General features: G+C 43.8%; 1 protein-coding gene across 1 annotated transcript in view; it reads right to left on the bottom strand.

Annotated features, from left to right (window-relative positions):
* SVOP (SV2 related protein) overlaps positions 1 to 26,444 on the bottom strand; it is an 88,869-nt gene that overhangs the window by 27,717 nt on the left and 34,708 nt on the right. Inside the window, exons 2-6 of the mRNA XM_068239533.1 lie at positions 10,063 to 10,223; positions 8,783 to 8,868; positions 6,970 to 7,068; positions 1,310 to 1,381; positions 1,037 to 1,161 (exon numbers count right to left, since the gene is read on the bottom strand). Of these exons, the coding sequence (XP_068095634.1) occupies positions 1,037 to 1,161; positions 1,310 to 1,381; positions 6,970 to 7,068; positions 8,783 to 8,868; positions 10,063 to 10,223 (543 nt within the window). The remainder of the gene's footprint in view (positions 1 to 1,036; positions 1,162 to 1,309; positions 1,382 to 6,969; positions 7,069 to 8,782; positions 8,869 to 10,062; positions 10,224 to 26,444) is intronic.

Here is a 26,444-nt window from a genome sequence, read left to right as displayed (position 1 = left end):
CTTGTCTAAGTCTCTCGCAGTCCTCCCATGGTCTGCTGTTCAGTCCTGATCAGCCTCTGGCCCAGTCTGGGTTTTCTGTGCATGCTGAACGGCAGACCGCCAAAGGACGGTGTGGGACTCAGACGAGCTTATGTGTCTGAAGGAAGCCCGGGTAACTATCAAATCTTTAGACTTTAACGTTTTTGGTTTACTCTAACTTACCTTCTCAAAGTATAAATGACCTGAGGCAATGTATAACTGACCTGAAGCAAAGCTATCTGTGGTAAGCACAGATGGATGTTCATGCTGCATTAACATACCTCTGTGCATTGTCTGTTCCTCTCCTGTTCCCTCCAAGTACCCATAATACCCAATTTTTAGACTCTACCTTTTCCCACTACACTAAATCTTAAATGATGCCTAACCCTAAGTGGTAAAACTTTTGTAGCCGACAATCACTTTCTGTTGTCTTCACCTCTAACGTCTAACCCAAGCACAGTGGGTCCAAAATAATCCTATCCGGCCCTTTAAAAGGTTGCCACCCAATCCAATGCCTCACAACCAAAATTACATTTCCAAAGGCTAGACTCTGGAAGTGGCTCGGTTATAGTTGAGTACTGCTGTCCAAATGTTATGTGTTGTGCTGAACTACTTCAATCCCTTTACCTAACATATCATGGTATTGGTATATGTTGCCTTACCATTTCTAGTATTAATACAGATGTATTATATGACCATAAATGATCTGTATTACCAAATGTAATAGTATGTATACATCAGCTGAACCAGAGAGAATTAAGGTGAAATAGGGCCTTAGGCAAGAAACAATTTTGGGCCTACCCTTGATGGTCACTTGCCTTTTTTTGGTAAGATTTGTTGGGAGCTAGCATATACTAGGCTCCTAGACTCGCTCCAGGCCCTAGGCACCTGCCTAAGTTGCCTTATGCATGATCCGGTTCTGAATATGGAAGACATTTAATGAAAGGAATGCAAACATGCTATGACATCTTTTACTGTGCTTTCTAGGAAAAGAAAGGTCTGTATTGAAGGAACTTACGACTGAGGGACACCACCGATGCCAAAACCAACCAATCCTCTAAGTAGCAGAATCCAGCTGTACACAGGTGCAAACGCACTGAGAATTCCATAATACAAGGTCCAGAATACGCTTATCTTTAGCCCCTAAACAACAGAGAGGAAGTAGATAGAAATTTTAATTAAAACAATGAAATGCAGAACTTGATGCCAAGTCAACTAATGAGAATGTCCATATATTAATCTATCCAGAGAGTTAATAGAATTACCAGGTGACACTGTCACTAACACTTACTGTTTTCCTGCCATACTGGTCTGAGACATTTCCCCAGAGGGATGAGCTAGACATCATTCCTATAAAGACGACCTGTGAGGAAACACAAACAAGCCACCTAAGTGGTTCTGATACTGCAGTATCCTTCAGTTTATGGGAAAAGGACTGGGAAACTTAAAGAGAACCTGAACTGCAAATAAAAAGTCAAAATAAACATACACAGGTCATACTTACCTCCCATGTAGTCTGCTCATCAATCTCTTTCTCCTCTCCTGCATCCTGTTTGTCCACTGTGATCGATGGAATTCTCAGTCCTCCATTTTGAAAATGGCCATAACAGCTTCCTGATCAGCACACTGTTAAACTGTTATATTGCCACTTGAGCCATAGAGAAACATGGACATTACCTTGCACATTCAGTTGTAACTGACAGCAGCTGATGTATAACTGACAGCAACTGGTATATTCCAGTTCTGACAAAATCTTGTCAGAACTGGAAGGGATCACTGTAAGAAGAAAATGGTGAGCTTCTGAGAGGAACTGATGATGAGGTAAGTATGTAATATTGATTTGTAGCTACATCATGTGTTTATTTTAAATACATTTACACAGTTCAGGTTCCCTTTAAAAGGCCGATACCTACAAGCTTAGCAGATCTACATAGAAAAAAGAAACCAGAGGCACAATCAGAAATGGTAGTTCTAGACGTAAAAAAAAAAGCTGTGTATCCTTATTCTAAATGTAAACCTGCCATCAGGGAAACGTAGAGGATGCCACTGCTAACCTGCCCCTAAAAATGTCAGTGAAATCAAATTAGGTGCTGTCTCTATGCTGACCAAACTAGCTGTCGTCTGTAATCAGATTCTCTTCCTGTTGAATGGAAAAACTGTTGGCTACACTGAATTTCCCCACATGAAGGAAGCTGGTGACTAAAGCAGGTAGAGTCTCTATACAGATCACCATCTAGCAAGACTTTGGGGGAGAGGTGCACACTGTTTTCCCTTAGTACATCAAGGCCCATCCGTCTTCTTTGTCAGCATTCTGTCAGTGCCCACTGGTCGTGTTTTCACTATAAATGAATGTATGGATTGTCTAAATGAGTGTAGAGCATGAAGAAGACCCTTTGTTCTGTGGATGCTGATATAACTATATGGTAAGATACATCTGCCATGTTATAGTATCTACCCCCCCCCCACACACACACACACAAACATTGGTAACCATCCAGTATAGATAGGTAGCCAAAGGTGACCCCCCCCCCCCCCCCCCCAGCATAGGTAGTCAAAGTGTCCCCAAATAAGGGTAGCCAAAATGTCCCCACAGTATAGGTAGCCAAGGTGTATGCCCCAGTATAGACAGACAACCCCAGTATAGGTAGTCTAGGTGTGCCCCAGTATAGATAGCCACTCTCAGTATAGGTAGACAAGGTGTTTCCCCAGTATACATAGTCAACCCCCATCCTCAACCCCCACATACCTGCAGATAAGTGGCAGCCTGAAGAGAGGAGAGCAACATACAGTAACTGTGTGGCACACTTCAGATGCAGGAAATGAACCATGACCTCACTTCCATATCTGAAGTGTGCTCTGTGGTCACTGCCCGCTCTCCCCACTGTTCACTTATGGTTGACCGGAGTTCTGTGTGTGAGTGAAGGGATGGCTGCGGTGGCCATACAAGTCACAGGCATGGCGGCTCTGGCGGTATGGGGGGCACCTGCTGTGGGTGAGGCCCCAAACTGCTACTTGGTTTGCCTGGGCCTAGCTGCACTTCTGAGATTCACCAGACTGCGGTAAGCCAAATAACGTGCATAAAGACTTACCGCAAGATGAGCAGAGACAAATGCAATACAGTCAATGTAATGCACGCTCTACTCATCATTCAGTAAGACTGTATGCACATTATTTGGCTTTCCGCAGTTTTGTGAATATACTGTAATGCTAGGGGGTCATACTTTCTGACCACCCAGCACAACAAGGCTAAGAGCTGGATAATGGAAGAGGTTACACAGGCTGCCCAGAGCAACTGCAGCTCTGGGCTTCCGATATCGCTACAAATAAAACACATTGGCAGCGCAGTGCGATGTTGCGCTGCCTTAGTTCGCACTGTGCTGCCTGAACGATAGCAAGCATTCAGACAGGTACAAGAGAGGACTATAGATTTGAGCGTAACTAGTAGCAACCGCAGCTCACAGACAGTCACGTTCACAGAAGCAGAGCAAGCAGGGTAACAACAGTCACCAGAAAGCATCCACCCAGGCAAAACTACAGGATAGAATGTAACATCCAGGATCCGTATGAGGTGACCTTTTAAATAGCAATGTGTATCAATATATGTGTATACCGGCAGTGGTGGTGTCGCCTCCCCAACTATACTTTTTGTTGGAGGAGATGTGGTCCAGGAATGTGTGGAGAAGTGTAATGCTGGGGGGTCATACTTTCTGACCACCCAGCACGACAAGGCTAAGAGCTGGATAATGGACAGTGGTTACACAGGCTGCCCAGAGCAACTGCAGCTCTGAGCTTCCGATATCTCTACAAATAAAACACAATGCCTAGGCGATAGCAAGTATTCAGACAGGTACAAGACAGGACTATAGATTGGAGCGTAACAGGTAGCAACCGCAGCTCACAGTCCCGTCCACAGAAGCAGAGCAAGCTGGCTAACAACAGTCACCAGCAAGCATCCACCCAGGCAAGACTACAGGATAGAACGTAACTAATAGCAACTGCAGCCTATAGTTACATTCCCAGAAACTAGAGTAGCAGGAATACTACCAGTCACCAACGTGGTGATGGCAGAATCCAAGCTATCTGGATAATGGACTTCACTGATCCATGCGGATGCAGCGAACGTCCATCAAGCATGGAACTAGGCAATACACAATAATAAGAAAAATAACAAACAGCTCAACTAACGGATAAATATATATTAGCAAGTCTGCATATATATTTATCAAGAACTAGCTAAAGCACAAGTAATAAGGTCCCATAGAACTACAATAACAGAACTATACAGAGTAACAAGGTGCCCAGTAGATTAGCGTAGTGACCACTATGACGGGCGGGGTACGACATGGGAGACAGACTTTTATGCCGGCATCAGCCAATGAATGCAGGTATGCAAATCTCCACACAGCTGAATGGTAATCACTCAATCCTGAGCTGGCTTGATTACCATTTGCTAGCTGGCTGTGAATGCAAAGGACCCCCATAAGAAATACATGCAGAATTATGTAACAACATGCATGCAGGAAATCCAGGGCTCTCTGGCCGCAGCTCAGCTGCAACAAGCAATTGGTGGAATGATGACAGCATCCTGAGCTGCCCAGAACTGCAGAGCGATTGCAAATGACAATGAGACCCATTGCAAATGCACAACCGAATGCAAGCAGATAAGCCAGAAATGTCCGTTTGCAGCTCCACTGCAATGGACAGAATACGCTACAGGAGGGATCCTTACATATACCCCATTGAGCCATGGTATGTTGTGTGCTGGAATGGTATGTTTTAAAACTCCTTCACATGTACTTTACGTTCCTCATAGGCATAAGACTGTAGTAAGTATTTTTGGCACTAGTCTAGTTTAGGGGACCTAGCAGGAAACCTCATAGGGAAATTCCACTAATGTGATTGGGTGGACAACACCTCTCTTGAACTTCTAGGTTGCAGATACAGTGGTTTGCAAAAGTATTCGGTCCCCTTGAAGTTTTCCAGATTTTGTCATATTACTGCCACAAACATGAATCAATTTTGGAATTCCGCGTGAAAGACCAATACAAAGTAGTGTACACGTGAGAAGTGGATCGAAAATCAGACATGATTCCCAACATTTAAAAAAATAATAATAACTGCAAAGTGGGTGTGTGTAATTATTCAGCCCCCTGAGTCAATACTTTGTAGAACCACCTTTTGCTGCAATTACAGTTGCCAGTCTTTTAGGGTATGTCTCTACCAGCTTTGCACATCTAGAGACTGAAATCCTTGCCCTTTCTTCTTTGCAAAACAGCTCCAGCTCAGGCAGATTAGATTGACAGCGGTTGTGAACAGCAGTTTTCAGATCTTGCCACAGATTCTCGATTGGATTTAGAGCTGGACTTTGACTGGGCCATTCTAACACATGGATAAGTTTTGTTTTAAACCATTCCATTGTTGCCCTGGCTTTATGCTTAGGGTCATTGTCGTGCTGGAAGGTGAACCTCCGCCCCAGTCTCAAGTCTTTTGCAGACTCCAAGAGGTTTTCGTCCAAGATTGCCCTGTATTTGGCTCCATCCATCTTCCCATCAACTCTGACCAGCTTCCCTGTCCCTGCTGAAGAGAAGCACCCCCAGAGCATGATGCTGCCACCACCATATTTGACAGTAAGGATGGTGTGTTCAGAGTGATGTGCAGTGTTTGTTTCCACATAGCATTTTTCATTTTGGCCAAAAAGTTCAATTTTGGTCTCATCTGACCACAGCACCTTCTTCCACATGTTTGCTGTGTCCCCCACATGGCTTGTGGCAAACTGCAAACGGGACTTCTTATGCTTTTCTGTTAACAATGGCTTTCTTCTTGCCACTCTTCCATACAGGCCAACTTTGTGCAGTGCACGACTAATAGTTGTCCTATGGACAGATTCCCCCACCTGAACTGTAGATCTCTGCAGCTCGTCCAGAGTTACCATGGGCCTCTTGACTGCATTTCTGATCAGCGCTCTCCTTGTTCGGCCTGTGAGTTTAGGTGGATGGCCTTGTCTTGGTAGGTTTACAGTTGTGCCATACTCCTTCCATTTCTGAATGATCGATTGAACAGTGCTCCGTGGGATGTTCAAGGATTTGGAAATCTTTTTGTAGCCTAAGCCTGCTTTAACTTTCACAGTAACTTTATCCCTGACCTGTCTGGTGTGTTCTTTGGACTTCATGGTGTTGTTGCTCCCAATATTCTCTTAGACAACCTCTGAGGCCGTCACAGAGCAGCTGTATTTGTACTGACATTAGATTACACACAGGTGCACTCTATTTAGTCATTAGCACTCATCAGGCAATGTCTATGGGCAACTGATTGCACTCAGACCAAAGGGGGCTGAATAATTACGCACACCCCACTTTGCAGTTATTTATTTGTAAAAATGTGTGGAATCATGTATGATTTTCATTCCACTTCTCACCTAACACCACTTTGTATTGGTCTTTCACGTGGAATTCCAATAAAATTGATTCATCTTTGTGGCAGTAATATGACAAAATGTGGAAAACTTCAAGGTGGCTAAATACTTTTGCAAACCCCTGTAGGTTGTAGTAAACTACTCCCACACTATTCCGCCAATCACGATGCTTCGTGTTGTAGACAGTGCTGTGATTGGATCGTGCTGCGTCTTCTAAACTAGACTAGCGATGACTTTTTTATGTTTTCAGAAAAGCATATTCTTGCGAAATTTTAGACTTATCCCAGGTTTTCAAGGTGCTGTGATTATACTTTATAAAATCTAAATTTAAGTTAACCGTACCTATAAAGTAATTCAGTTGCCAAGGGCATTGTGGTATAAATGAGATAAATGCAGCTTCAGCTAGCAGTTTAATATCCACACATAACTGAGCCAGCAAAACTTTGTAATTACATAAGATAAATGCGAGACCTTGGGCCGCAATGACGTTGCTGGAACACCTGGAATGTGATGAAGGCTTGGTCAGCACATCTGCTTACCGATGTGAGCAAGGCCACCTGCCAGCTGGGTAATCTCCATTCACAGTGGAGCTGTGGGGCCAGGATGCTAAGTATCATCATTTCCATGGCATCTGCCATCTGTACAGGCAAAGGATGACAGAGGAAGACAGCATGGGGGATAAAGAAAGAGAACAGTCACATCAGCTGCAGGAAATGAGACTACATTCAAATACACAGTTCAATGTCCAAAAAATTAATATAGGTGAAAATAAAAAGAAGAACTGACACTCTTCTAAAAAAAAAAAAAAATTATAGCGTCTGCTGATAATCGGTAGCCGTAGTTTGCACAGCGGGTAGCCTTGGTGAGTAGAGTTAGGCATCAGCAGGGAATTTTTAGGGTTGAGCGCCAGCGCAGGGGTCCTTATTGTTAGACATTGTGGGGGATCATTAGGATTAGGCATCGCCAAAGAGGTTTTAAGGTTAAGAATTGCCAGAAGGGTCTTAAGGTTAGACATCACCAGAGGGGATTTTAAGGTCAGGAATTGTCAGGTGAGTCTTAGGGCCCTTTTACACTTAATCAGTTGCTCTCAGTTAAAACGGAAAGAAAACTGATTTTCAAAGTAATGCCCATGTTTTCCTATGGCACCTTTCACACTTAACGCGTTTTAACTGAAATATTCTTCCCAATGCACTGCTATGGAAAAAACCCGTACCAACGCGCACTAATGCGTACTAATGCACACTAACGCATACCAACTGATTAAGTGTAAAAGGGGCCTTAGGGTTAGGCACCGCCGAGGGGAGGGGGGGTGGTGGTTAGGGCTAGGCATCGAGGGGGGGGGGGTCTTCTGTGAGGGTAAGGTTTGATAAGGTCATAGTAAAATATCTATAAAGATTACCAATATGTTAATATCGGAATTGGGTAATAGAGTATTGGTGATTTTACCAGTATTCTACTAGCGGCTATCTCCAGCATGTATGGCAGAAAGCACCAAGACCCAAACAAACCTGCACACATTAACATCAATATCATTCATTTGAGTGCAAGCATGGAGCCACTGCTGGAATCAGCTATGTCATAATATGATGCTTGCACTCAAATTCATGGAGCTAATTTTCTGTGTTTGGGTTTCTGTTGCTTTCTTAGCTTTCTTTCAGTTGGCAACGACAAAGAAAGGTGAGTGTTAATTTAGGTTAAAAGTTTGGCTAATGCTGGGAATACATTCGTTTTTGAGCCAGATAGATGGCTCGATAGATAATTTCTGACATGTCCGATCTCCCGTTCGATCGTTTCGCTGCTTGATTTGTGAGAGAAGTGAATGGAAAAAGATTAAAAAAAAAACGACTGCAGAATCGAGTGGCGAATTGATCGACTGGGAGAATCAAGTGGCAGAGACGAACCGTGTATGCCCAGCATTAGGCTTTTAGAAGCTTTAGTGACAGAGAACAGGGTATGAGAGGTTAACTTTATCAGTCAGGAGGTTAGAATTAGGCATTAGAAATGGAATTGAGCCCATATCAGGCTATGTGCTTACAAAGAGAATTCATCCTGCCAGATATGCAGAGCTCTGTCTAGAGAGTTGGGACATACTAAGGTGGGAAGGGGCAAAGTAAAGTTGGGATATTCTACTGGGGACTGTCAAATTCTCGCAAACTGTATTTGGCATGTGTGGCCATGCCCGCTTTTGGCTGCTGATGGAAATTTGATGTTAATTGCTTGATTTTTTTTTTTTAAGTGCTTCAGAAAATGTGCCAGGGCAAGATAAAATTGTAAATAAATAATCTGCAAATAGAAAAAACAAAACCAGAAATGAAGTGTACGCATAATAAGATACAACTGAATATTACTTGCCCAGGCCAGGCCAGTAAGGATGGAGAGTTTCCACTGAAATTTCCCAAAGCCAATAGCTTCCACAGCATCTTCCACCATAAAAGTATCTACAAGGTAAGGGAAACAAGCAGTCGATTATACCAGCATAATTGTGTTGCCTTAATATTGTTACATTTCACATACCGTATTGTATTTCATGTTATGTTTTATGTTACCCTACCTACAGAATTATAGGTAGTTACTGTAGTTAGAATTAGTATTGTTTTGTTTATTTTATACTTCTCAGTGTATCACCATGACTGCAGGGAGTTCCTTGATGCTATGAAGTGCACTGAATGTTACTGTGAAAATAATATCAGGACTGTATATCAAGTCCTGTAGAACTGTGGGAGCGTGAATGATCCAGCAAATCTGGAATGGGTTGCAAGCATTTGTAATTAGGTGGCAAAAGTTTGAAACCCTTTTCTGGGTCTTACCAAAATAGAGCAAGGGCTGTAGAAAGTCTTACCTACCCACACCAAGGAACGAATGTGGGACGGTGCAGATTTTTTAAAAAATAGTTCTTACTGTGGGTGCTGCTAGTGATTGTATTCTGTCAACTGCTAACTTTCCCTGATATGACCCAAGTGAGGGCTGCAAACTTTTTCCAGCTTGTAGAAAATGCATTTTAAAAAGCTCCAGTCCAGGCTTCTTATGATCACCTATGCCCAGTCCGGGCTTCTTATGTAGTAAATTTAGTCTGATTTACAAAACCGAAAGAATGCACCTTGTGTGTTAACAACTCCCCCTCCCTTATAAACGCCACTGGCCAGTTTCAGAGTCCTGGCTTTAAACACTGGGGGTTAAAACCTTTCACCTTGTCCAAATGTTCTGACCTGTCTCCGTATCCCTAATAAGCAGGTGAGGGTAGTACAATTACAATTAGGGAACTTCTGCGGCGATCTGGTCACCAGTTTAATAAGGGTGCCTATTAATGATACAGTTCCCCGGGCGATCCATCATCCAATTCGGTCGTAATGATTGATCGGAAACGATCGTTCGGGTCCACTAATAGAAGGCTAACCAATTTGATTACACTGATGGAATTGATCAGAAAAACAGATCACAGATGGCCAGGAATGACTTGATGAGACATGGCAGGCGCTTTCTTAATACCAGATTAGGAGTTTTTCCTGACTGTGGGATACTGCCGCTTAGCGCAGTGATAACGAATCAGGCTTTACATGTTCTTGTTTTTGACCATGTGATGCATGCAGTAGCTGTAATGTTACTGGGTGCTAGCTGCTAGTAATGCTTCTTACCATCAGTTGGATTGGCAAACTCCTTTGGCACTGTTGTTCCATCTTGCAGCTCAACTGCTTCCAAATCTGTGTGGACAGGTCCAATCTGTATCTCATGCTCTCCTGATATATTATCTTCTTCTGATCTGGCACTTTCCCCAGTTCGACGGAACTTGACAACACTGATAAAAGAAAGCATTAATTTAGTAAACAGTCTCCGAAGCCCTCATTTGGAAGCACATCTCGCACACATAATTGTCAAGAATACAAACACTGAACAAGATTTCTTGCATGGGAATTGTCATCTTGCTAGTGATGTCAACACTATGCGCAGTACAGGAATTCACAGCATTTTTCAGGCTTCTGTGTACAGTCACCTCAGTTTGTCATCTGAAACAGTTAACAGTCACAAAACAGTGATTTCCTATTACTTCCTTGTTTGTATAAGGAAGGCATCAGTCAGTCCTGAACAGATTTAGGGTAAACAGGAAGAGGCCATAAATGCCCCCAGCTGTACTCTTTTGCCCAGGACCTTGTCTAATGTTAATCTGTATTCAGTTTGTTATCATATCTGAAAAAAAGATTCTGGAACAAGGTGTGCTTTAAAATTACCCTGTAGCGATCAGGATATGGAGGCCGCCTTACAGTGTTAGACATTAGGAAGATAACGTTAGTGTTAGGCATTAGGAGGGGGTTAGTGTTAGATATTCAGTGGAAGGGCAGTGGAAGGCCCGGTTCACATCAGCGGTTTTTTATGGAGTTGGCCGTACGGATCCGCCATCAGGGTCAGGTAAAAACTGTCAGTTTTTACAGCCAGTGTGCTGTAAACTGTCAGTTTTCTATTTGTTCCTATTGCGCTGTAAAACCTTCCTTTTCCATTCCGCTGAGCAAAACAGTCCGGAAAATTGGGCTCTGCTGCTATAGCCACAATTCCTATTACAGCCTATGGTGGCGCCAGCTGCACCCAAATCTCCTGCGCTGTTTTTACAGCGCTCGATTCGGAGGTGGCTTTGGGTTAGTGTTAGGCACTAGGAGGGGGAGGTTTAGTGTTAGGCATTAGGAGGGGGTTAGTGTTACACATTCGGAGGGGGTGGTGTTAAGCATTAGGAGGGAGGTAAGTGTTAAGCATTAGGAAATGGGTTAGTGTTAGGCAGTAAGGGAGGAGTTAGTATTAAGGTACATACACACGTCGAATTTGCGCAAATGACCCGTCGTTTGGACGTCAAATCGGGCGTGTGTACAGTCCGTCGTTCAGCTGATAAGACCGGACTTGCGCGATCCGTTAGGTCTTATCAACTGAACGACGGACTGTACACACGCCCGATTTGAGGTCCAAACCACCGGTCGTTTGGACATCCAAACAATGGGTCGTTTGTGCAAATCCGACGTATGTACACACCTTTAGGCATTAGGAGGGGGTTAGTGTTAGGCATTAGGAGGGGGTAGTGTTAGGCATTAGGAGGGGGTTAGTGTAAGGCATTAGGAAGGTTGTTAGTGTTAGGCATTAGGAATTGGGGTAGTGTTAGGCATTAGGAAGGGGGGAGGGGGTAGTGTTAGGCATTAGTAGGGCTGTTAGTGTTAGGCATTAGGAATTGGGGTAGTGTTAGGCATTAGGAAGGGGGGGGGGGGTCAGTGTTAGGCATAAGGAGGGGGTTTAGTGCTAGGCATTTGGAAAAGTGTTGTGTTAGGCATTGGGGGGGGGGGGGGGGGGTTACTGTTAGACATTAGGAAGGGAGTGGGGTAGTATTTGGCATGGGAGGTAGTGTTAGACATTAGGAGGAAGGGTAGGTTTGGGCATTAGGAGGGGTGTTAGTGTAGGCATTAGGAGGGGGTTTCGTGTTAGGCATTTGGAGGGGGGGGGGGGTAGTGTTAGGCATTAGGAAGTAGGTTGGTGTTAGGCATTAGAAAGTGGGTTAGTGTTAGGCATTAGGAGGGGAGGTTAGTGTTAGGCATGGAGGGTGTTAGTATTAAGAGTAGGAGACAGGGTAAGTCTACAGTAAAATATTTGGTAATATTATATTAATAATATGTTAACTATTGTCATGAAGCGGCCCGCAGCAGGGCTGTGGAGTCAATACAAAAATCATCCGACTCCAATTCCTCAGTTTATAAAACTACCGACTCTGACTCCAGGTACCCAAAGTTGGTCCGTCTCCAACTCCTTAGTCTAATTTTTACAAAGGCTATGGATTTGGTTCAAAAATCATCCGACTCCTACGCCTCCTTTTATTGAAACCACAACTCCGACTCCAGGTACCCAAAATAGATTCCGGCTCTGACTCTTCGACTCCACAGCCCTGCCCCCCAGTTCACAATATGTACTCTGATAAACATACCATGAATTTTTTTTTAATGAAAGTTATAGACACATTAAATCAATTTGCTAATAGTTAACCAAAGAGGCTGCCTAGTATTACACTTTAAATTTGGAAGAATGGTTCTTCTGTTTCAAATGATCAAGTGACATTACTCATTAAGATCCTCCACTATTGATTCATTTTAAACAAGGAAATAACAGCAAATAATTTTCCCTTTCCTCCGTTACTTTGCTGTGTCTGTTGTTGTGTCAGGCAATTCATGGTTGTGAATATTTTATCTGTGTTTACTATGTTACATATGCCAGTGTGTACAATTCATGTTGTCGTCTCTCTTCCATTGATGTATTGACTACACATTTCTACTGACAAGGCTAATCCACAACACTTACACTTAAGCAATAAGTACATATGTAGCTGAAGGTGGTTCAATACAAAAGACCAGCTTACAAAAAATAGGGAACACACATTAGAACACAACATTATATCTGACATTTAAAGTGGTAAATGGCTTAAAAGTATTGGCCAGTTTCCTTTATCCATTCAGCAAGATGGGCCACTGATACGTTACATGAAGACTTTGTAGACTGATGCTTTGTTTTGACCAGAACCTTTGTCTATTCTATTTCTGGGTATGTGAAAATGAGAATTTGGCGCAATTGCAACAACCCAATGCTGGCCATACACAATACAATGTATGGTAGATCAGGTAAAAAAAAATGTATATATGTATATAATAATCTATAATAATCTATAAAAGGGCTGAAAAGGCAAGGCCGAAAACTTGAAAGACTGTGGCACTAATCTCAGTCCCCAGAAGACAAACATGCCTTAATCCTCCACTTGAAGAACTACCAAAAGGTAATCACTGAGAAATTCATCCTTTCTGTCACATGAGATTGCAAATGCAGTTAACAAACCAGCCCAACTGTTCCGCACAGTGGAAAAACTCTGCAACCCGGCATGTCAAAAACTTAATATCCAGTCTTCAAAGGATCTCTGTGACCAATTTGCCCATTTCTTTTCAGACAAAGTCTTCGCTATAAGGTCCGCCATACAACTTACATCATCTGAACCTAATATAGAGCCAAAGACCATTAGCAGAGACAACGTAACACCTTGATCAAACTTCAAAGAAATTGATGAAGAAGCCACATCAAGTATCCACCTTCACCTCCTCCAAACTACATGTGACCAGGATCCTGACCCAACACAGTTCATGTTGAACAGCTCCGACATGTTTGTACCAGTATTCCTCGAAATTGTAAACTGTTCCTTTACAATCAGGGATATTTCCTGCTTTACTGAAGGAAGCAATCATCAGGCCCCTCCCTGGACCCAGATGCAATGACAGATCTGTCTCTAACCTTCCCTTTCTCAATCTGGGTAAGCTAACTGAAAAAGCTGTATACCTCCAGCTAGAAGCCACAATGCTAAAAAACAACAGTTCTGACCCATTCCAGTCTGGCTTCAGGAAACATCACAGCACTGAAACAGCTCTCATCCAAATATGCAACCACCTGCTCATGGCAAGAGACAGAGGAGAGTGCTCCATCCTGATACTGCTAGACCTGTCTGCAGCCTTTGATACAGTTGACCATGACATCTTGATAAGCAGGCTACAGGAATACAGTGGCATTGATGGCATAGTTCTTCAGTGGTTCCAATCCTTCTTGAGCGGCAGAACCCAAAAAGTGTCTATGGGGCCCTTCCTGTCCACCTCTGTACCACTTAAGTATGGGGTGCTCAATCCTTTCTCCCCTGCTTTTCACGATTTACATCTTACCGCTTGAAAAAACTAATCCAAAAACATGGCCTAACATACCACTGCTATGCTGATGACACCCAACTATATCTTTCTTTCAAGCCTAGTGTGACAGACCCAAATGCAAATATAAACGCCTGCTTAGGTGAACTACAGTATTGGATGAGTGACAACTGGCTGAAACTAAATGCAGACAAAACTGTAGGGCAGCGCATGACAACAAAACAACTTAACTTGCAGTCTTCACCACTGCGAATAGGAGGCACGGATCTACACAGCTCTGATCATGTGAAATCATCCCATTTTCACCTGAACAACATCGCAAATATCAAGCGCCTCATCCCCCCAGAAGATCTGCCAACCTTAGTCCATGCGTTCATCACATCCCAACTGGACTACTGTAATGCTCTCTACACTGGCCTTCCAAATCTACAGCTGATACAGAATACTGCTGCCAGACTGTTAACCAACCAATCCCGTCACTGCCACATAACGCCAGTACTGCACTCCCTTCACTGGCTACCTATAAAATGGAGGGTCCTATTCAAGATCGGCCTACCGACATTTAAATCACTAAATAATCTGGACCCTGGATACATGAAAGAAATGTTACAGCTGCATAGCAATCCCTGCTTTCTCAGATCCACAGGTCCTAATAATCTAGTAATACCCAGAGTCCACTTGGAATCTTTTGGTCTCAGAGCCTTCTGTCATGCAGCTCCTACGTTCTAGAACTCCTTACCTCAGCAGATCAGGACAGCTCCTTCCCTGTACAGGTTTAAATCCAAACTGAAAACCCACCTGCTCAGTTTGGCATTTGCAGAAATATAACTTTTGTTGTATGAATACTTCATCCTACTACCAACAATCTGAGAGAGCTTAAGCACTTTGAGTCCTATGGGAGAAAAGCGCTATAGAAATGTTATTGTATTGTATTGTATTGTATATATTCCTGATATCAATTGTGTACCTGGTCCACCATCTTGCATCATTATCTCGCCTATGAAGCAGGAGGTTTTGTAGCGCCTGAGTTGGGCGCTGTTATAGCAGTAATGCTATAGTCCACAGCCTGTGCTCAGGTAATTTGGGATTCCGTTGATCACCCCAAATTTCTTCTACCTCCGAGTTGCTAAGATCTGAAGGAGGAATATTATTTACCGCCACCAGGAATTTGAGCGGCAGCAGAGTGAGCTGTCATTTGTCTTACCCTGCGCCCAACTCACCGACGCCCTACATTTACAGATGCCTCACCAGGGCCCCTATGTAATTACCTTTTCTCCTAAAATTTTTCCCAAGATTTTCATATTTTCTACAAAATAATTTTCAGCACACAACAATTAAAAGAATGCTAAAAAAGTAGGTAAAAAAGTAATATCAAACTTTTTTGAGTATATCTTGGATTGGATTATACCAAAAGGATCCATATTCTTTTTTAGAATGAGGTCAGCAATTTCAGCTTCCAAGTTTAACTCATGGTGAATTTACTGCAGGATTATTATTTCCAAGAATGTGCCTATAGATCGCTCATGTCTTCTGTACTCCTATATAAGGTGCCCATAGAGATAAGTAGATTGCCACCTAATTTGATTGTAATCAACTGGATTTGACCTTCACTTCCAGATTTTCCATGCCGATGTCACTGGCATGATGGTGTCAGGACAAAGAAACCAGGTAGGTAGGTATGGAAACCCTGCAGAATTACCACTATGAGCTCCGCCTATCCACTCCAACTTCAGAGGGCAAACAAATGCCACTAGCACAGGTTTTGCAGTCATCAGGACATAGCATGCCATTGGGGAGACTGTATAATATGTCCATCTTGAATAACAGGCAAATGGAGCTCTTAAATCCAGCATCTTACTGCCCTTTAATGCAGGCCAGATATTAAAACCCTGCAGAACCACTGCCAATTTAATCTAACACATTATAAAATTACCCACCCACAGATTCTTACTGCCAAAGAGAACATTAGGTAGAACTGTGCTACCACAGCATACATAGTAGTCTATAGAGATTTATTTATTCATTTTTACCATTTAATCGCTATTCATAATAAGCATGTCCATATTTTCATTTGGCCTGCAATCCATGTCAGCCCACGTGCTAAGATTCTGAAAATCCGCTTAGCATATTCATGCTATCCAGCTGTAATATCTATAGATTTTTGTAATTTAAGAAGGTGTTCGGTGTAAAGACCAGTGAATATGACTCAGTCAGGGAAATGCAGGGACCTCGCTGGAGCTGGCTGAATCATAGTGACAATGACTTTCAGGGCTGCACAGAGGGCAAACCTGCACCGATTGCAGTCTTACCACCTGTAGATTGTAAAAACACTGCTTTTAATGAGATCCTGAGATTCCATGGTTGCTTACTGTTTATAGATCTTTTTTACTTTGACACAATGGGCTCTATTCATAAAACATTTGCGGAGAAAAAAACATTGGAGGGAAAACACCGCATCGGTATTTTAGACTTTTGTGTGCTAATTCATAAAAATGTTTACACTTGCGATAAAAGATCGGGGAATTCCTGCACTTAACTAGCGGTGCTGGCTGAGTTGATACATTTTCTCTGTGCAGAGACAGAGTTACTATAAAGGAGGCAGCCCCAGCATCTTTTTAGATGTGCATTTTTTTTAAACTGCCTCTCCTTGCCCTGAATCTGCTCTGAATCTGTCTATTAGTCTTTCTAAATAATCTATTTAATTGCTGCAGCTTAGAAGAACCTCAAGAAATGTTACACATGCAGGCTTTCTGATGTGAAATTTTTCTGAAAGCAGGTACCCAAGGGCTTAAAAAACACAGCCTGGGTATTCCGGGAAGCCTTTTTTTTGCTCTGCTCTCATTGCTGCTGCCTGGGAGGTCTGTCCCCATTAGCTTGCCTGTTATCGCTGGCTTATCTCCTTTTCTAAACAGTCCGTATTCTCCGCTCCCATTCCGCTTGCTCTAATGAATTGACATGTAGTGACATGTGTTGTGATAATCACCGCACAAGGCGGTAATTTCTCTGCACTGCTCAGAAATTGCAGCTTTTCATGCGGAAACAGCTTTTATGAATGGACACGTTGCTAAATGGTCGGTAAAGTCAGCTGTTTTGAGCATTACCGCATCCGGGAATGCTTTATGAATAGAGGCCATTGTTGTTTCTTCTGGCATACGCAGAGTTCAGAAATGCTTGCATGCTTATTCTTCTTCCACAATATGAAGATGAGCACTCCACCATGCTTGCTCACATGGTCAGTCAGTTTCCAATAGCACAGACAGGAAGTAGAAAGAAGTTTTGCGTGCTTTATTGCCGACTGTATACCCATTGAAAAGAATACTCCTCATTCCCTATCCCCATGACCTCTACTAAACTTTGTGGCTTTAACATAGCTCCCAACTGTACCTCTTTTGGAGGGACAGTGCCTCTTTAGGAGCCCTGTCCCTCTTTCCACCTCATTTGTCCCTTTTTCAGGCCTTTTTCCCTCTTTCTATGTAAATATACATATATCCCTACTAAAAAATGTATTTGATTGACTCTAAACTTTATTCCCATCCTTTAAATTAATATAGTAATAATTTTGAAATGTTACTATGAAGGAAAATGAACCAGGATAAAAAAGACGAGTGTGGTTTGAATTATAAAACAACATATCTTTCTTATGAAATCTTTATGGTATGCGTGACTAGGGGTGTGATGGGGCATGATCAGAGGTGTGACAGGGGCGTGGCTTAAGTGTCCCTCTTCCTCATCTCAAAAAGTTGGAAAGTATGGCTTTAATATGAAAAAAAAAAACTAGTCAGGGTTTCTAACTCTTCCTCACAAAACAAGTTTAGTTTGTTGCTGTCTCTATCACTTTAACCTTCCTGGCGGTAACCCCGAACGTAGTTCGGGGTAAGCCGCGCAGGAGGTTTTCTCAGGCCCTGCTGGGCCGATTTACTTAATTTTTTTTTTGGCTGGACGCAGCTAGCACTTTGCTAGCTGCGTCAGCACATCGATCGCCGCTGCCCCGCGCTCGATCGCTGCTATCCGTCGCGGTGCGTGGCCCCCCCAGACCCCGTGCGCTGCCTGGCCAATCAGTACCAGGCAGCGCCGAGGGGTGGATCGGGACTCCCAATGACGTCACGACGTCGCTGACGTCGGTGACGTCATCCCGCCCCGTCGCCATGGCGACGGGGGAAGCCCTCCAGGAAATCCCGTTCTTTGAACGGGATTTTCTGATCGGAGATCGCCGAAGGCGATCGAAGCAGGCGGGGGGATGCCGCTGAGCAGCGGCTATCATGTAGCGAGCCCTGGGCTCGCTACATGATTTAAAAAAAAACAAACAAAAACTGCTGCGCTGCCTCCTGGCAGAATTTTTTATACCGCCAGGAGGGTTAGATTTGCCCACTTCCTATCTGGACAGGGAGCAATGGAATGTATACTGTACCGGATGAAAACACAGGATGGTAATAAAAATACAGAAGAGGGCCAACATCTAAACCACAATCTAAGTTGAGGGCCAAATTGTTTAAGATATAATATTTATTCAACAGTCACAAACTGTTTTAACCACTGTCACTCGTGTGCTCTTCTGGTGTTCTGCATAGAAGGCAGCTTACACCAACCTATGTTATGTACTTTATTGCACAAATGTGCTCACAACAAACCAGATTATTATTATTTTTTATTATTTGATATTTATATAGCGCACCGCCAACATCTTCTGCAGCGCTTTACAGAGTATATATAGTCTTGTCACTATCTGTCCCTCAGAGGAGCTCACAGTATCATAGTCATATTTCCCTCATAGTCTAGGGCCAATTTAGGGGAAAGATAATTAACTTATTTGTATGTGTTTTGGATGTGGGGGAAACTGGAGTGCCCAGAGGAAACCCACGCAGACACAAGGAGAACATACAGACTCCATGCAGATAGTGCCCTGGCAGGAATTCAAACCGGGGACTGCTAAGCAAGTGTGCTATCCACTACGCCACCCTGCAGATGTTACATTTTATATTGTAGAATGCCCAGGTAGTAGTATGATGGGATGGCAGCTCCAAACAGATGTTTTGTGTAAAACAAATGCTTGTTCATGCGCATTCACGCAAGGGAAAAAAAATAGGCGCGCATACAGTCAGTTTCCAATAGCACAGACAGGAAGTAGAAAAGTAGAAAGAAGTTTTGCATGCTTTATTGCCGACTGTATCCCCATTGAAAAGAATACTCCTCATTCCCTATCCCCATGACCTCTACTAAACTTTGTGGCTTTAACATAGCTCCCAACTGTACCTCTTTTGGAGGGACAGTGCCTCTTTAGGAGCCCTGTACCTCTTTCCACCTTATTTGTCCCTTTTTCCCTCTTTCTATGTAAATATACATATATCCCTACTAAAAAATGTATTTGATTGACTCTAAACCTTATTCCCATCCTTTAAATTGATATAGTAATAATTTTGAAATGTTACTATGAAGGAAAATGAACCAGGATGAAAAAGACGAGTGTGGTTTGAATTATAAAACAACATATCTTTCTTATGAAATCTTTATGGTATGCGTGACTAGGGGTGTGATGGGGCGTGATCAGAGGTGTGACAGGGGTGTGGCTTAAGTGTCCCTCTTTCTCATCTCAAAAAGTTGGGAGGTATGGCTTTAATATGAAAAAAAAAAACTAGTCAGGGTTTCTAACTCTTCCTCACAAAACAAGTTTAGTTTGTTGCTGTCTCTATCACTTTAACCTTCCTGGCGCGCAGGTTTTCTCAGGCCCTGCTGGGCCGATTTACTTAATTTTTTTTTGCTGGACGCAGCTAGCACTTTGCTAGCTGCGTCAGCACATCGATCGCCGCCGCCCCGCGCTCGATCGCTGCTATCCGTCGCGGCGCGTGGCCCCCCCCCAGACCCCGTGCGCTGCCTGGCCAATCAGTACCAGGCAGCGCCGAGGGGTGGATCGGGACTCCCAATGACGTCATCCCGCCCCGTCGCCATGGCGACGGGGGAAGCCCTCCAGGAAATCCCGTTCTTTGAACGGGATTTTCTGATCGGAGATCGCCAAAGGCGATCGAAGCGGGCGGGGGATGCCGCTGAGCAGCGGCTATCATGTAGCGAGCCCTGGGCTCGCTACATGATTTAAAAAAAAAAACGAACAAAAAATACTGCGCTGCCTCCTGGCGGAATTTTTTATACCGCCAGGAGGGTTAGATTTGCCCACTTCCTATCTGGACAGGAAGCAATGGAATGTATACTGTACCGGATGAAAACACAGGATGGTAATAAAAATACAGAAGAGGGCCAACATCTAAACCACAATCTAAGTTGAGGGCCAAATTGTTTAAGATATAATATTTATTGAACAGTCACAAACTGTTTTAACCACTGTCACTCGTGTGCTCTTCTGGTGTTCTTCATAGAAGACAGCTTACACCAACCTATGTTATGTACTTTATTGCACAAATGTGCTCACAACAAACCAGATTATTATTATTTTTTATTATTTGATATTTATATAGCGCACCGCCAACATCTTCTGCAGCGCTTTACAGAGTATATATAGTCTTGTCACTATCTGTCCCTCAGAGGAGCTCACAGTATCATAGTCATATTTCCCTCATAGTCTAGGGCCAATTTAGGGGAAAGATAATTAACTTATTTGTATGTGTTTTGGATGTAGGGGAAACTGGAGTGCCCAGAGGAAACCCACGCAGACACAAGGAGAACATACAGACTCCATGCAGATAGTGCCCTGGCAGGAATTCAAACCGGGGACTGCTAAGCAAGTGTGCTATCCACTACGCCACCCTGCAGATGTTACATTTTATATTGTAGAATGCCCAGGTAGTAGTATGATGGGATGGCAGCTCCAAACAGATGTTTTGTGTAAAACAAATGCTTGTTCATGCGCATTCACGCAAGGGAAAAAAATAGGTGCGCATACAGTACATGCTGTAGCTATGGTCCACCATCTCAATTAAAGCACCAGATGCCTCTGGTACAAACATCAGTGTGACTTACTATGATCTATTTTCCAGCTTGCTGTGAGCATGTATACAGCACAGGTTGGGTCTCCCCATTTCCTTTCCCCATTTCCTTTCCGTCTTTACTGTTTACGTTTATGCACATTTAAAGCTCGCAATATGTTTGTATACTTTTTTTGTGTGTCAGTATAAATAATTTTGTGTTTGCTTGTAGCTTTCTGAAGCTCCATACACACACTCAACAGCGGTCTTTTAAGCAGAACGATTGTCAAACAACTTTTGTTGTGAAACAAGTTGAAACAACTAAAAAAAAAAGTTGCTTGCTATTGTTCAAACATCTGATAAGAGTGCATTTTGAGAAAATATACATGCAGAAGTGCATTTCAAAAATAAAACAAGTATATGATTTGCAAACTACCGTATATGATTTGTAAATGCATATATTCAAAATAAAACAGGACAAAGTGTATTGTGTGAAAAGAGCCTAAAACACAAATGTCACAAGAACAAATAATAAGGAGAGAAATGCACATCAAAGACCCTGTTAAGAAAACGTGGCAGATTTATCTATATATGTTTATTTTTAGTTTCACAAATGTTCCCAATGGAGACAGCCAGATTAGTGGGCACTGTTTACATTTATGAAATGTATATATTGTTTTTTTTCCTCTCGATGTTTAAAATTATGCAAACAACAACAGATGACATGGGAGCCAAGTTCTGCTCATTCGCTTCATTGCAGCCAAGTAACTGAAAACATTGGAAAGAAAACCTCATTTATAGAGAGGGTTTACAATATGCCAAAAGCATATTAACGTAGGAGCTTCTGGATGATTGCAGGATGAGAAAAATCATTCATTTAAAAGGATTCCTCTACCAGCTTTTTGCCATTAGTGGAGTATTTTAAAAGGAATGATTATAGCAGTTTATCTCCTCTAAAAACGGCTTTATATCATCTACAAGCCAAGCTTCCGGGACTGATGTTTTACTAGCCCTGTATGGGCGATCACTGGCAAAACTTGCTTTCTATGGGTACAAGCACCTTGATTATCTCACATCGTATATCAGTTGAAAAAATATGAATGCCTTCAGTTGTGGTTTTCACTAAAACAGACATATGGTAAACGGGCCTTTACTCCCAAAAAGGGGATATGCCCATTTATACATTAACAAGTGACATGGGTAAATGTATACATTACATTGGGAGGTACAGTAATAGCAAATAATGCCAGAACCATTTTCCAAGAAGAGATTGTAATAAAGAGCAGATAAGAAGGAAAAAGACAAGGAGAGAACAAAAAAGAGGAAAAAGTAAGCAATGTATAGATCAATACACTCACTTGCCAAGCTCAAAATTCAAAGGCATCAATACACCACAAAAGTGGTGATACACTCATCCTGAGGATAGGAAATATAACAGTAACACAGCACAGTGAAGGGTCTAGGGCTAGGCAGTGGCGTAGCTAGACATTATGGGGGCCCATAGCAAAACTTTCATGGGGCCATAAAATGTAGGTTTTCTTGAGACATGCCACCTACCTCTCCCCTATGAATATAAGTTAACTGGGAGATTTGTATTCTCATGTGATCTATACTGCATATAGTCCATGGGCACTTAGATAAAATCATAGGGTGGAGGAACACAAGAAAGTTGGTGCAGCTGCTATGGCTGCTCTGACTATTGCTACGCCCTTGGGTCTAGGGGTTAGGGGAGGTTCCACTCGTGCAAAGAGTGTTATTACAGTAGTACAGCCAGACAGACCATTGCATAACAACTTTGTCCATCTATCTTGTCTTGCGCCAATAATACTAATTCTTCCATCCTCATGACATTGATAAATGTATCTACAAAACCTGTAACATATGGAGCGTAATTTGACTTCCAATGCTTGGCAATGAGGAGTCTTACTGAGGTCATAACATGTCGCAATATAGACTTTTTGGATTGTGAGATGGAGCCAGGGAACATGGACAGCAGTGCAATCTCTGGAGAATGTGTGATAGTACACAGGTACAGGATCTCCTCAAGCCATGTGAATCCTAACATCCACATTGGATGAAGCTTCCCATATCGCCACCACATCCTATATAAAAAAAACCTGCGTCCTGTCCCTGAAGTGGCACAGCGCAGCGTGCTATACGATTACTGTACCGGTACCGCTCTGGCAGGCTTTGGTATAGGCTGAATCCAGCATTAAAAAGTATTGCATGGGTATATAGCAGCTAATGCATTGTGCCACTATGATAAAATCTGCTCAGTAGAACAAAGTAATATTATTCCATCAGATGCTGTATCATTTCACATCAAAGCACTCCCACACTGCCTCGATAAATAATCACAAAATGCTGGTGTTAAAAGCCTTTTTTGTGAGCTTTGTGAGTTCATTCTGCATATTTTTGATTAGAGAATGCTTTCATTTGCATAGGCTGCTGATGCAACAGATTAGGAAAGCTGTAGGGGCCCATTCACACTTGAAAGCGCAAAACGCCGGCGCTTACCGCCAGCATTTTGCGTGAGTGATTTTTCAGTGGAAAAATCACTGAACACTGCTGCGATTTTTCCACGATCGCGTTTAGTGCTTCTATAGCACTGAAACGCAATCGTCAGGAAATCGCCTGAAAATGGTGCAGGCGACGGGCCCATAGGGTTTTATTACACTAGCGCTTTTAAAAAGTGCTAGCGTTTGAGCGTTTTTTGCCGAAATTGCGGCAAAACGCTCTAGTGTGAATGGGCCCTTAGGGCTTAAAGCTGACCTGAACTCAGAACTTTCTTTCTGCTGTAAGGGCTCGTTTCCACTATCGTGAATTTGCATGCGTTTTCTGCACGCAGATTCGCATAACCAATACAAGTTAATTATAGAGATGGGCCGAACGGTTCGCCGGCGAACGGTTCCACGCGAACTTCGGTGGTTCGCGTTCGCGTCCCGCTGGTGAACCTTTGCGGAAGTTCGGTTCGCCCCATAATGCACATGGAGGGTCAACTTTGACCCTCTACATCACAGTCAGCAGGCCCAGTGTAGCCAATTAGGCTACACTAGCCCCTGGAGCCCCACCCCCCCTTATATAAGGCAGGCAGCGGCGGCCATTACGGTCACTCGTGTGCTGCCTGCGTTAGTGAGAGTAGGGCGAGCTGCTGCAGACTGTCTCTCAGGGAAAGATTAGTTAGGCTTAACTTGTTCCTGGCTGGCTGCATACCTGTTCTGTGAACCCACCACTGCATACCTGTACTGTGAACCCACCACTGCATACCTGTTCAGTGAACCTGCCACTGCATACCTGTTCAGTGAACCCATCACTGCATACCTGTTCAGTGAACCTGCCACTGCATACCTGTGCTGTGAACCCACCACTGCATACCTGTTCTGTGAACCCATCACTGCATACCTGTTCAGTGAACCTGCCACTGCATACCTGTGCTGTGAACCCATCACTGCATACCGGTTCAGTGAACCTGCCACTGCATACCTGTGCTGTGAACCCACCACTGCATACCTGTTCTGTGAACCCATCACTGCATACCTGTTCAGTGAACCTGCCACTGCATACCTGTGCTGTGAAGCCATCACTGCATACCTGTTCAGTGAACCTGCCACTGCATACCTGTGCTGTGAACCCACCACTGCATACCTGTTCTGTGAACCCGCCACTGTATACCTGTTCTGTTCAGTGAACCCGCCACTGCATACCTGTTGTGTTCAGTGAACCCGCCACTGTATACATGTACTGTTCAGTGAACCCGCCACTGCATACCTGTTCAGTGAACCTGCCACTGCATACCTGTTGTGTTCAGTGAACCCGCCACTGCATACCTGTTGTGTTCAGTGAATTCGCCACTGCATACCTGTTCTGTTCAGTGAACCTGCCACTGTATACCTGTACTGTTCAGTGAACCCGCCACTGCATACCTGTTCAGTGAACCCGCCACTACATACCTGTTGTGTTCAGTGAACCCGCCACTGTATACCTGTACTGTTCAGTGAACCCACCACTGCATACCTGTTCAGTGAACCCGCCACTGCATACCTGTTGTGTTCAGTGAACCTGCCACTGCATACCTGTTGTGTTCAGTGAACCCGCCACTGCATACCTGTTCTGTTCAGTGGACCCGCCACTGTATACCTGTTTAGTGAACCCGCCACTGCATACCTGTTGTGTTCAGTGAACCTGCCACTGCATACCTGTTCTGTGAACCCGCCACTGTATACCTGTTCTGTTCAGTGAACCCGCCACTGTATACCTGTTCAGTGAACCCGCTACTGCATACCTGTTGTGTTCAGTGAACCCGCCACTGTATACCTGTACTGTTCAGTGAACCCGCCACTGCATACCTGTTCAGTGAACCCGCCACTGCATACCTGTTGTGTTCAGTGAACCCGCCACTGTATACCTGTTCTGTTCAGTGAACCCGCCACTGTATACCTGTTCAGTGAACCCGCCACTGCATACCTGTTGTGTTCAGTGAATCCGCCACTGTATACCTGTACTGTTCAGTGAACCCGCCACTGCATACCTGTTCAGTGAACCCGCCACTGCATACCTGTTGTGTTCAGTGAACCCGCCACTGTATACCTGTTCTGTTCAGTGAACCCGCCACTGTATACCTGTTCAGTGAACCCGCCACTGCATACCTGTTGTGTTCAGTGAACCCGCCACTGTATACCTGTACTGTTCAGTGAACCCGCCACTGCATACCTGTTCAGTGAACCCGCCACTGCATACCTGTTGTGTTCAGTGAACCTGCCACTGCATACCTGTTGTGTTCAGTGAACCCGCCACTGCATACCTGTTCTGTTCAGTGGACCCGCCACTGTATACCTGTTTAGTGAACCCGCCACTGCATACCTGTTGTGTTCAGTGAACCTGCCACTGCATACCTGTTCTGTGAACCCGCCACTGTATACCTGTTCTGTTCAGTGAACCCGCCACTGTATACCTGTTCAGTGAACCCGCTACTGCATACCTGTTGTGTTCAGTGAACCCGCCACTGTATACCTGTACTGTTCAGTGAACCCGCCACTGCATACCTGTCCAGTGAACCCGCCACTGCATACCTGTTGTGTTCAGTGAACCCGCCACTGTATACCTGTTCTGTTCAGTGAACCCGCCACTGTATACCTGTTCAGTGAACCCGCCACTGCATACCTGTTGTGTTCAGTGAACCCGCCACTGTATACCTGTACTGTTCAGTGAACCCGCCACTGCATACCTGTTCAGTGAACCCGCCACTGCATACCTGTTGTGTTCAGTGAACCCGCCACTGTATACCTGTTCTGTTCAGTGAACCCGCCACTGTATACCTGTTCAGTGAACCCGCCACTGCATACCTGTTGTGTTCAGTGAACCCGCCACTGTATACCTGTACTGTTCAGTGAACCCGCCACTGCATACCTG

Source organism: Hyperolius riggenbachi, chromosome 1, assembly GCF_040937935.1.
Source record: "Hyperolius riggenbachi isolate aHypRig1 chromosome 1, aHypRig1.pri, whole genome shotgun sequence".
NCBI classification, from domain to species: domain Eukaryota; kingdom Metazoa; phylum Chordata; class Amphibia; order Anura; family Hyperoliidae; genus Hyperolius; species Hyperolius riggenbachi.
The sequence above is the reverse complement of the archived record's forward strand: the minus strand, read 5'-3'. Positions and strand labels throughout refer to the sequence as shown.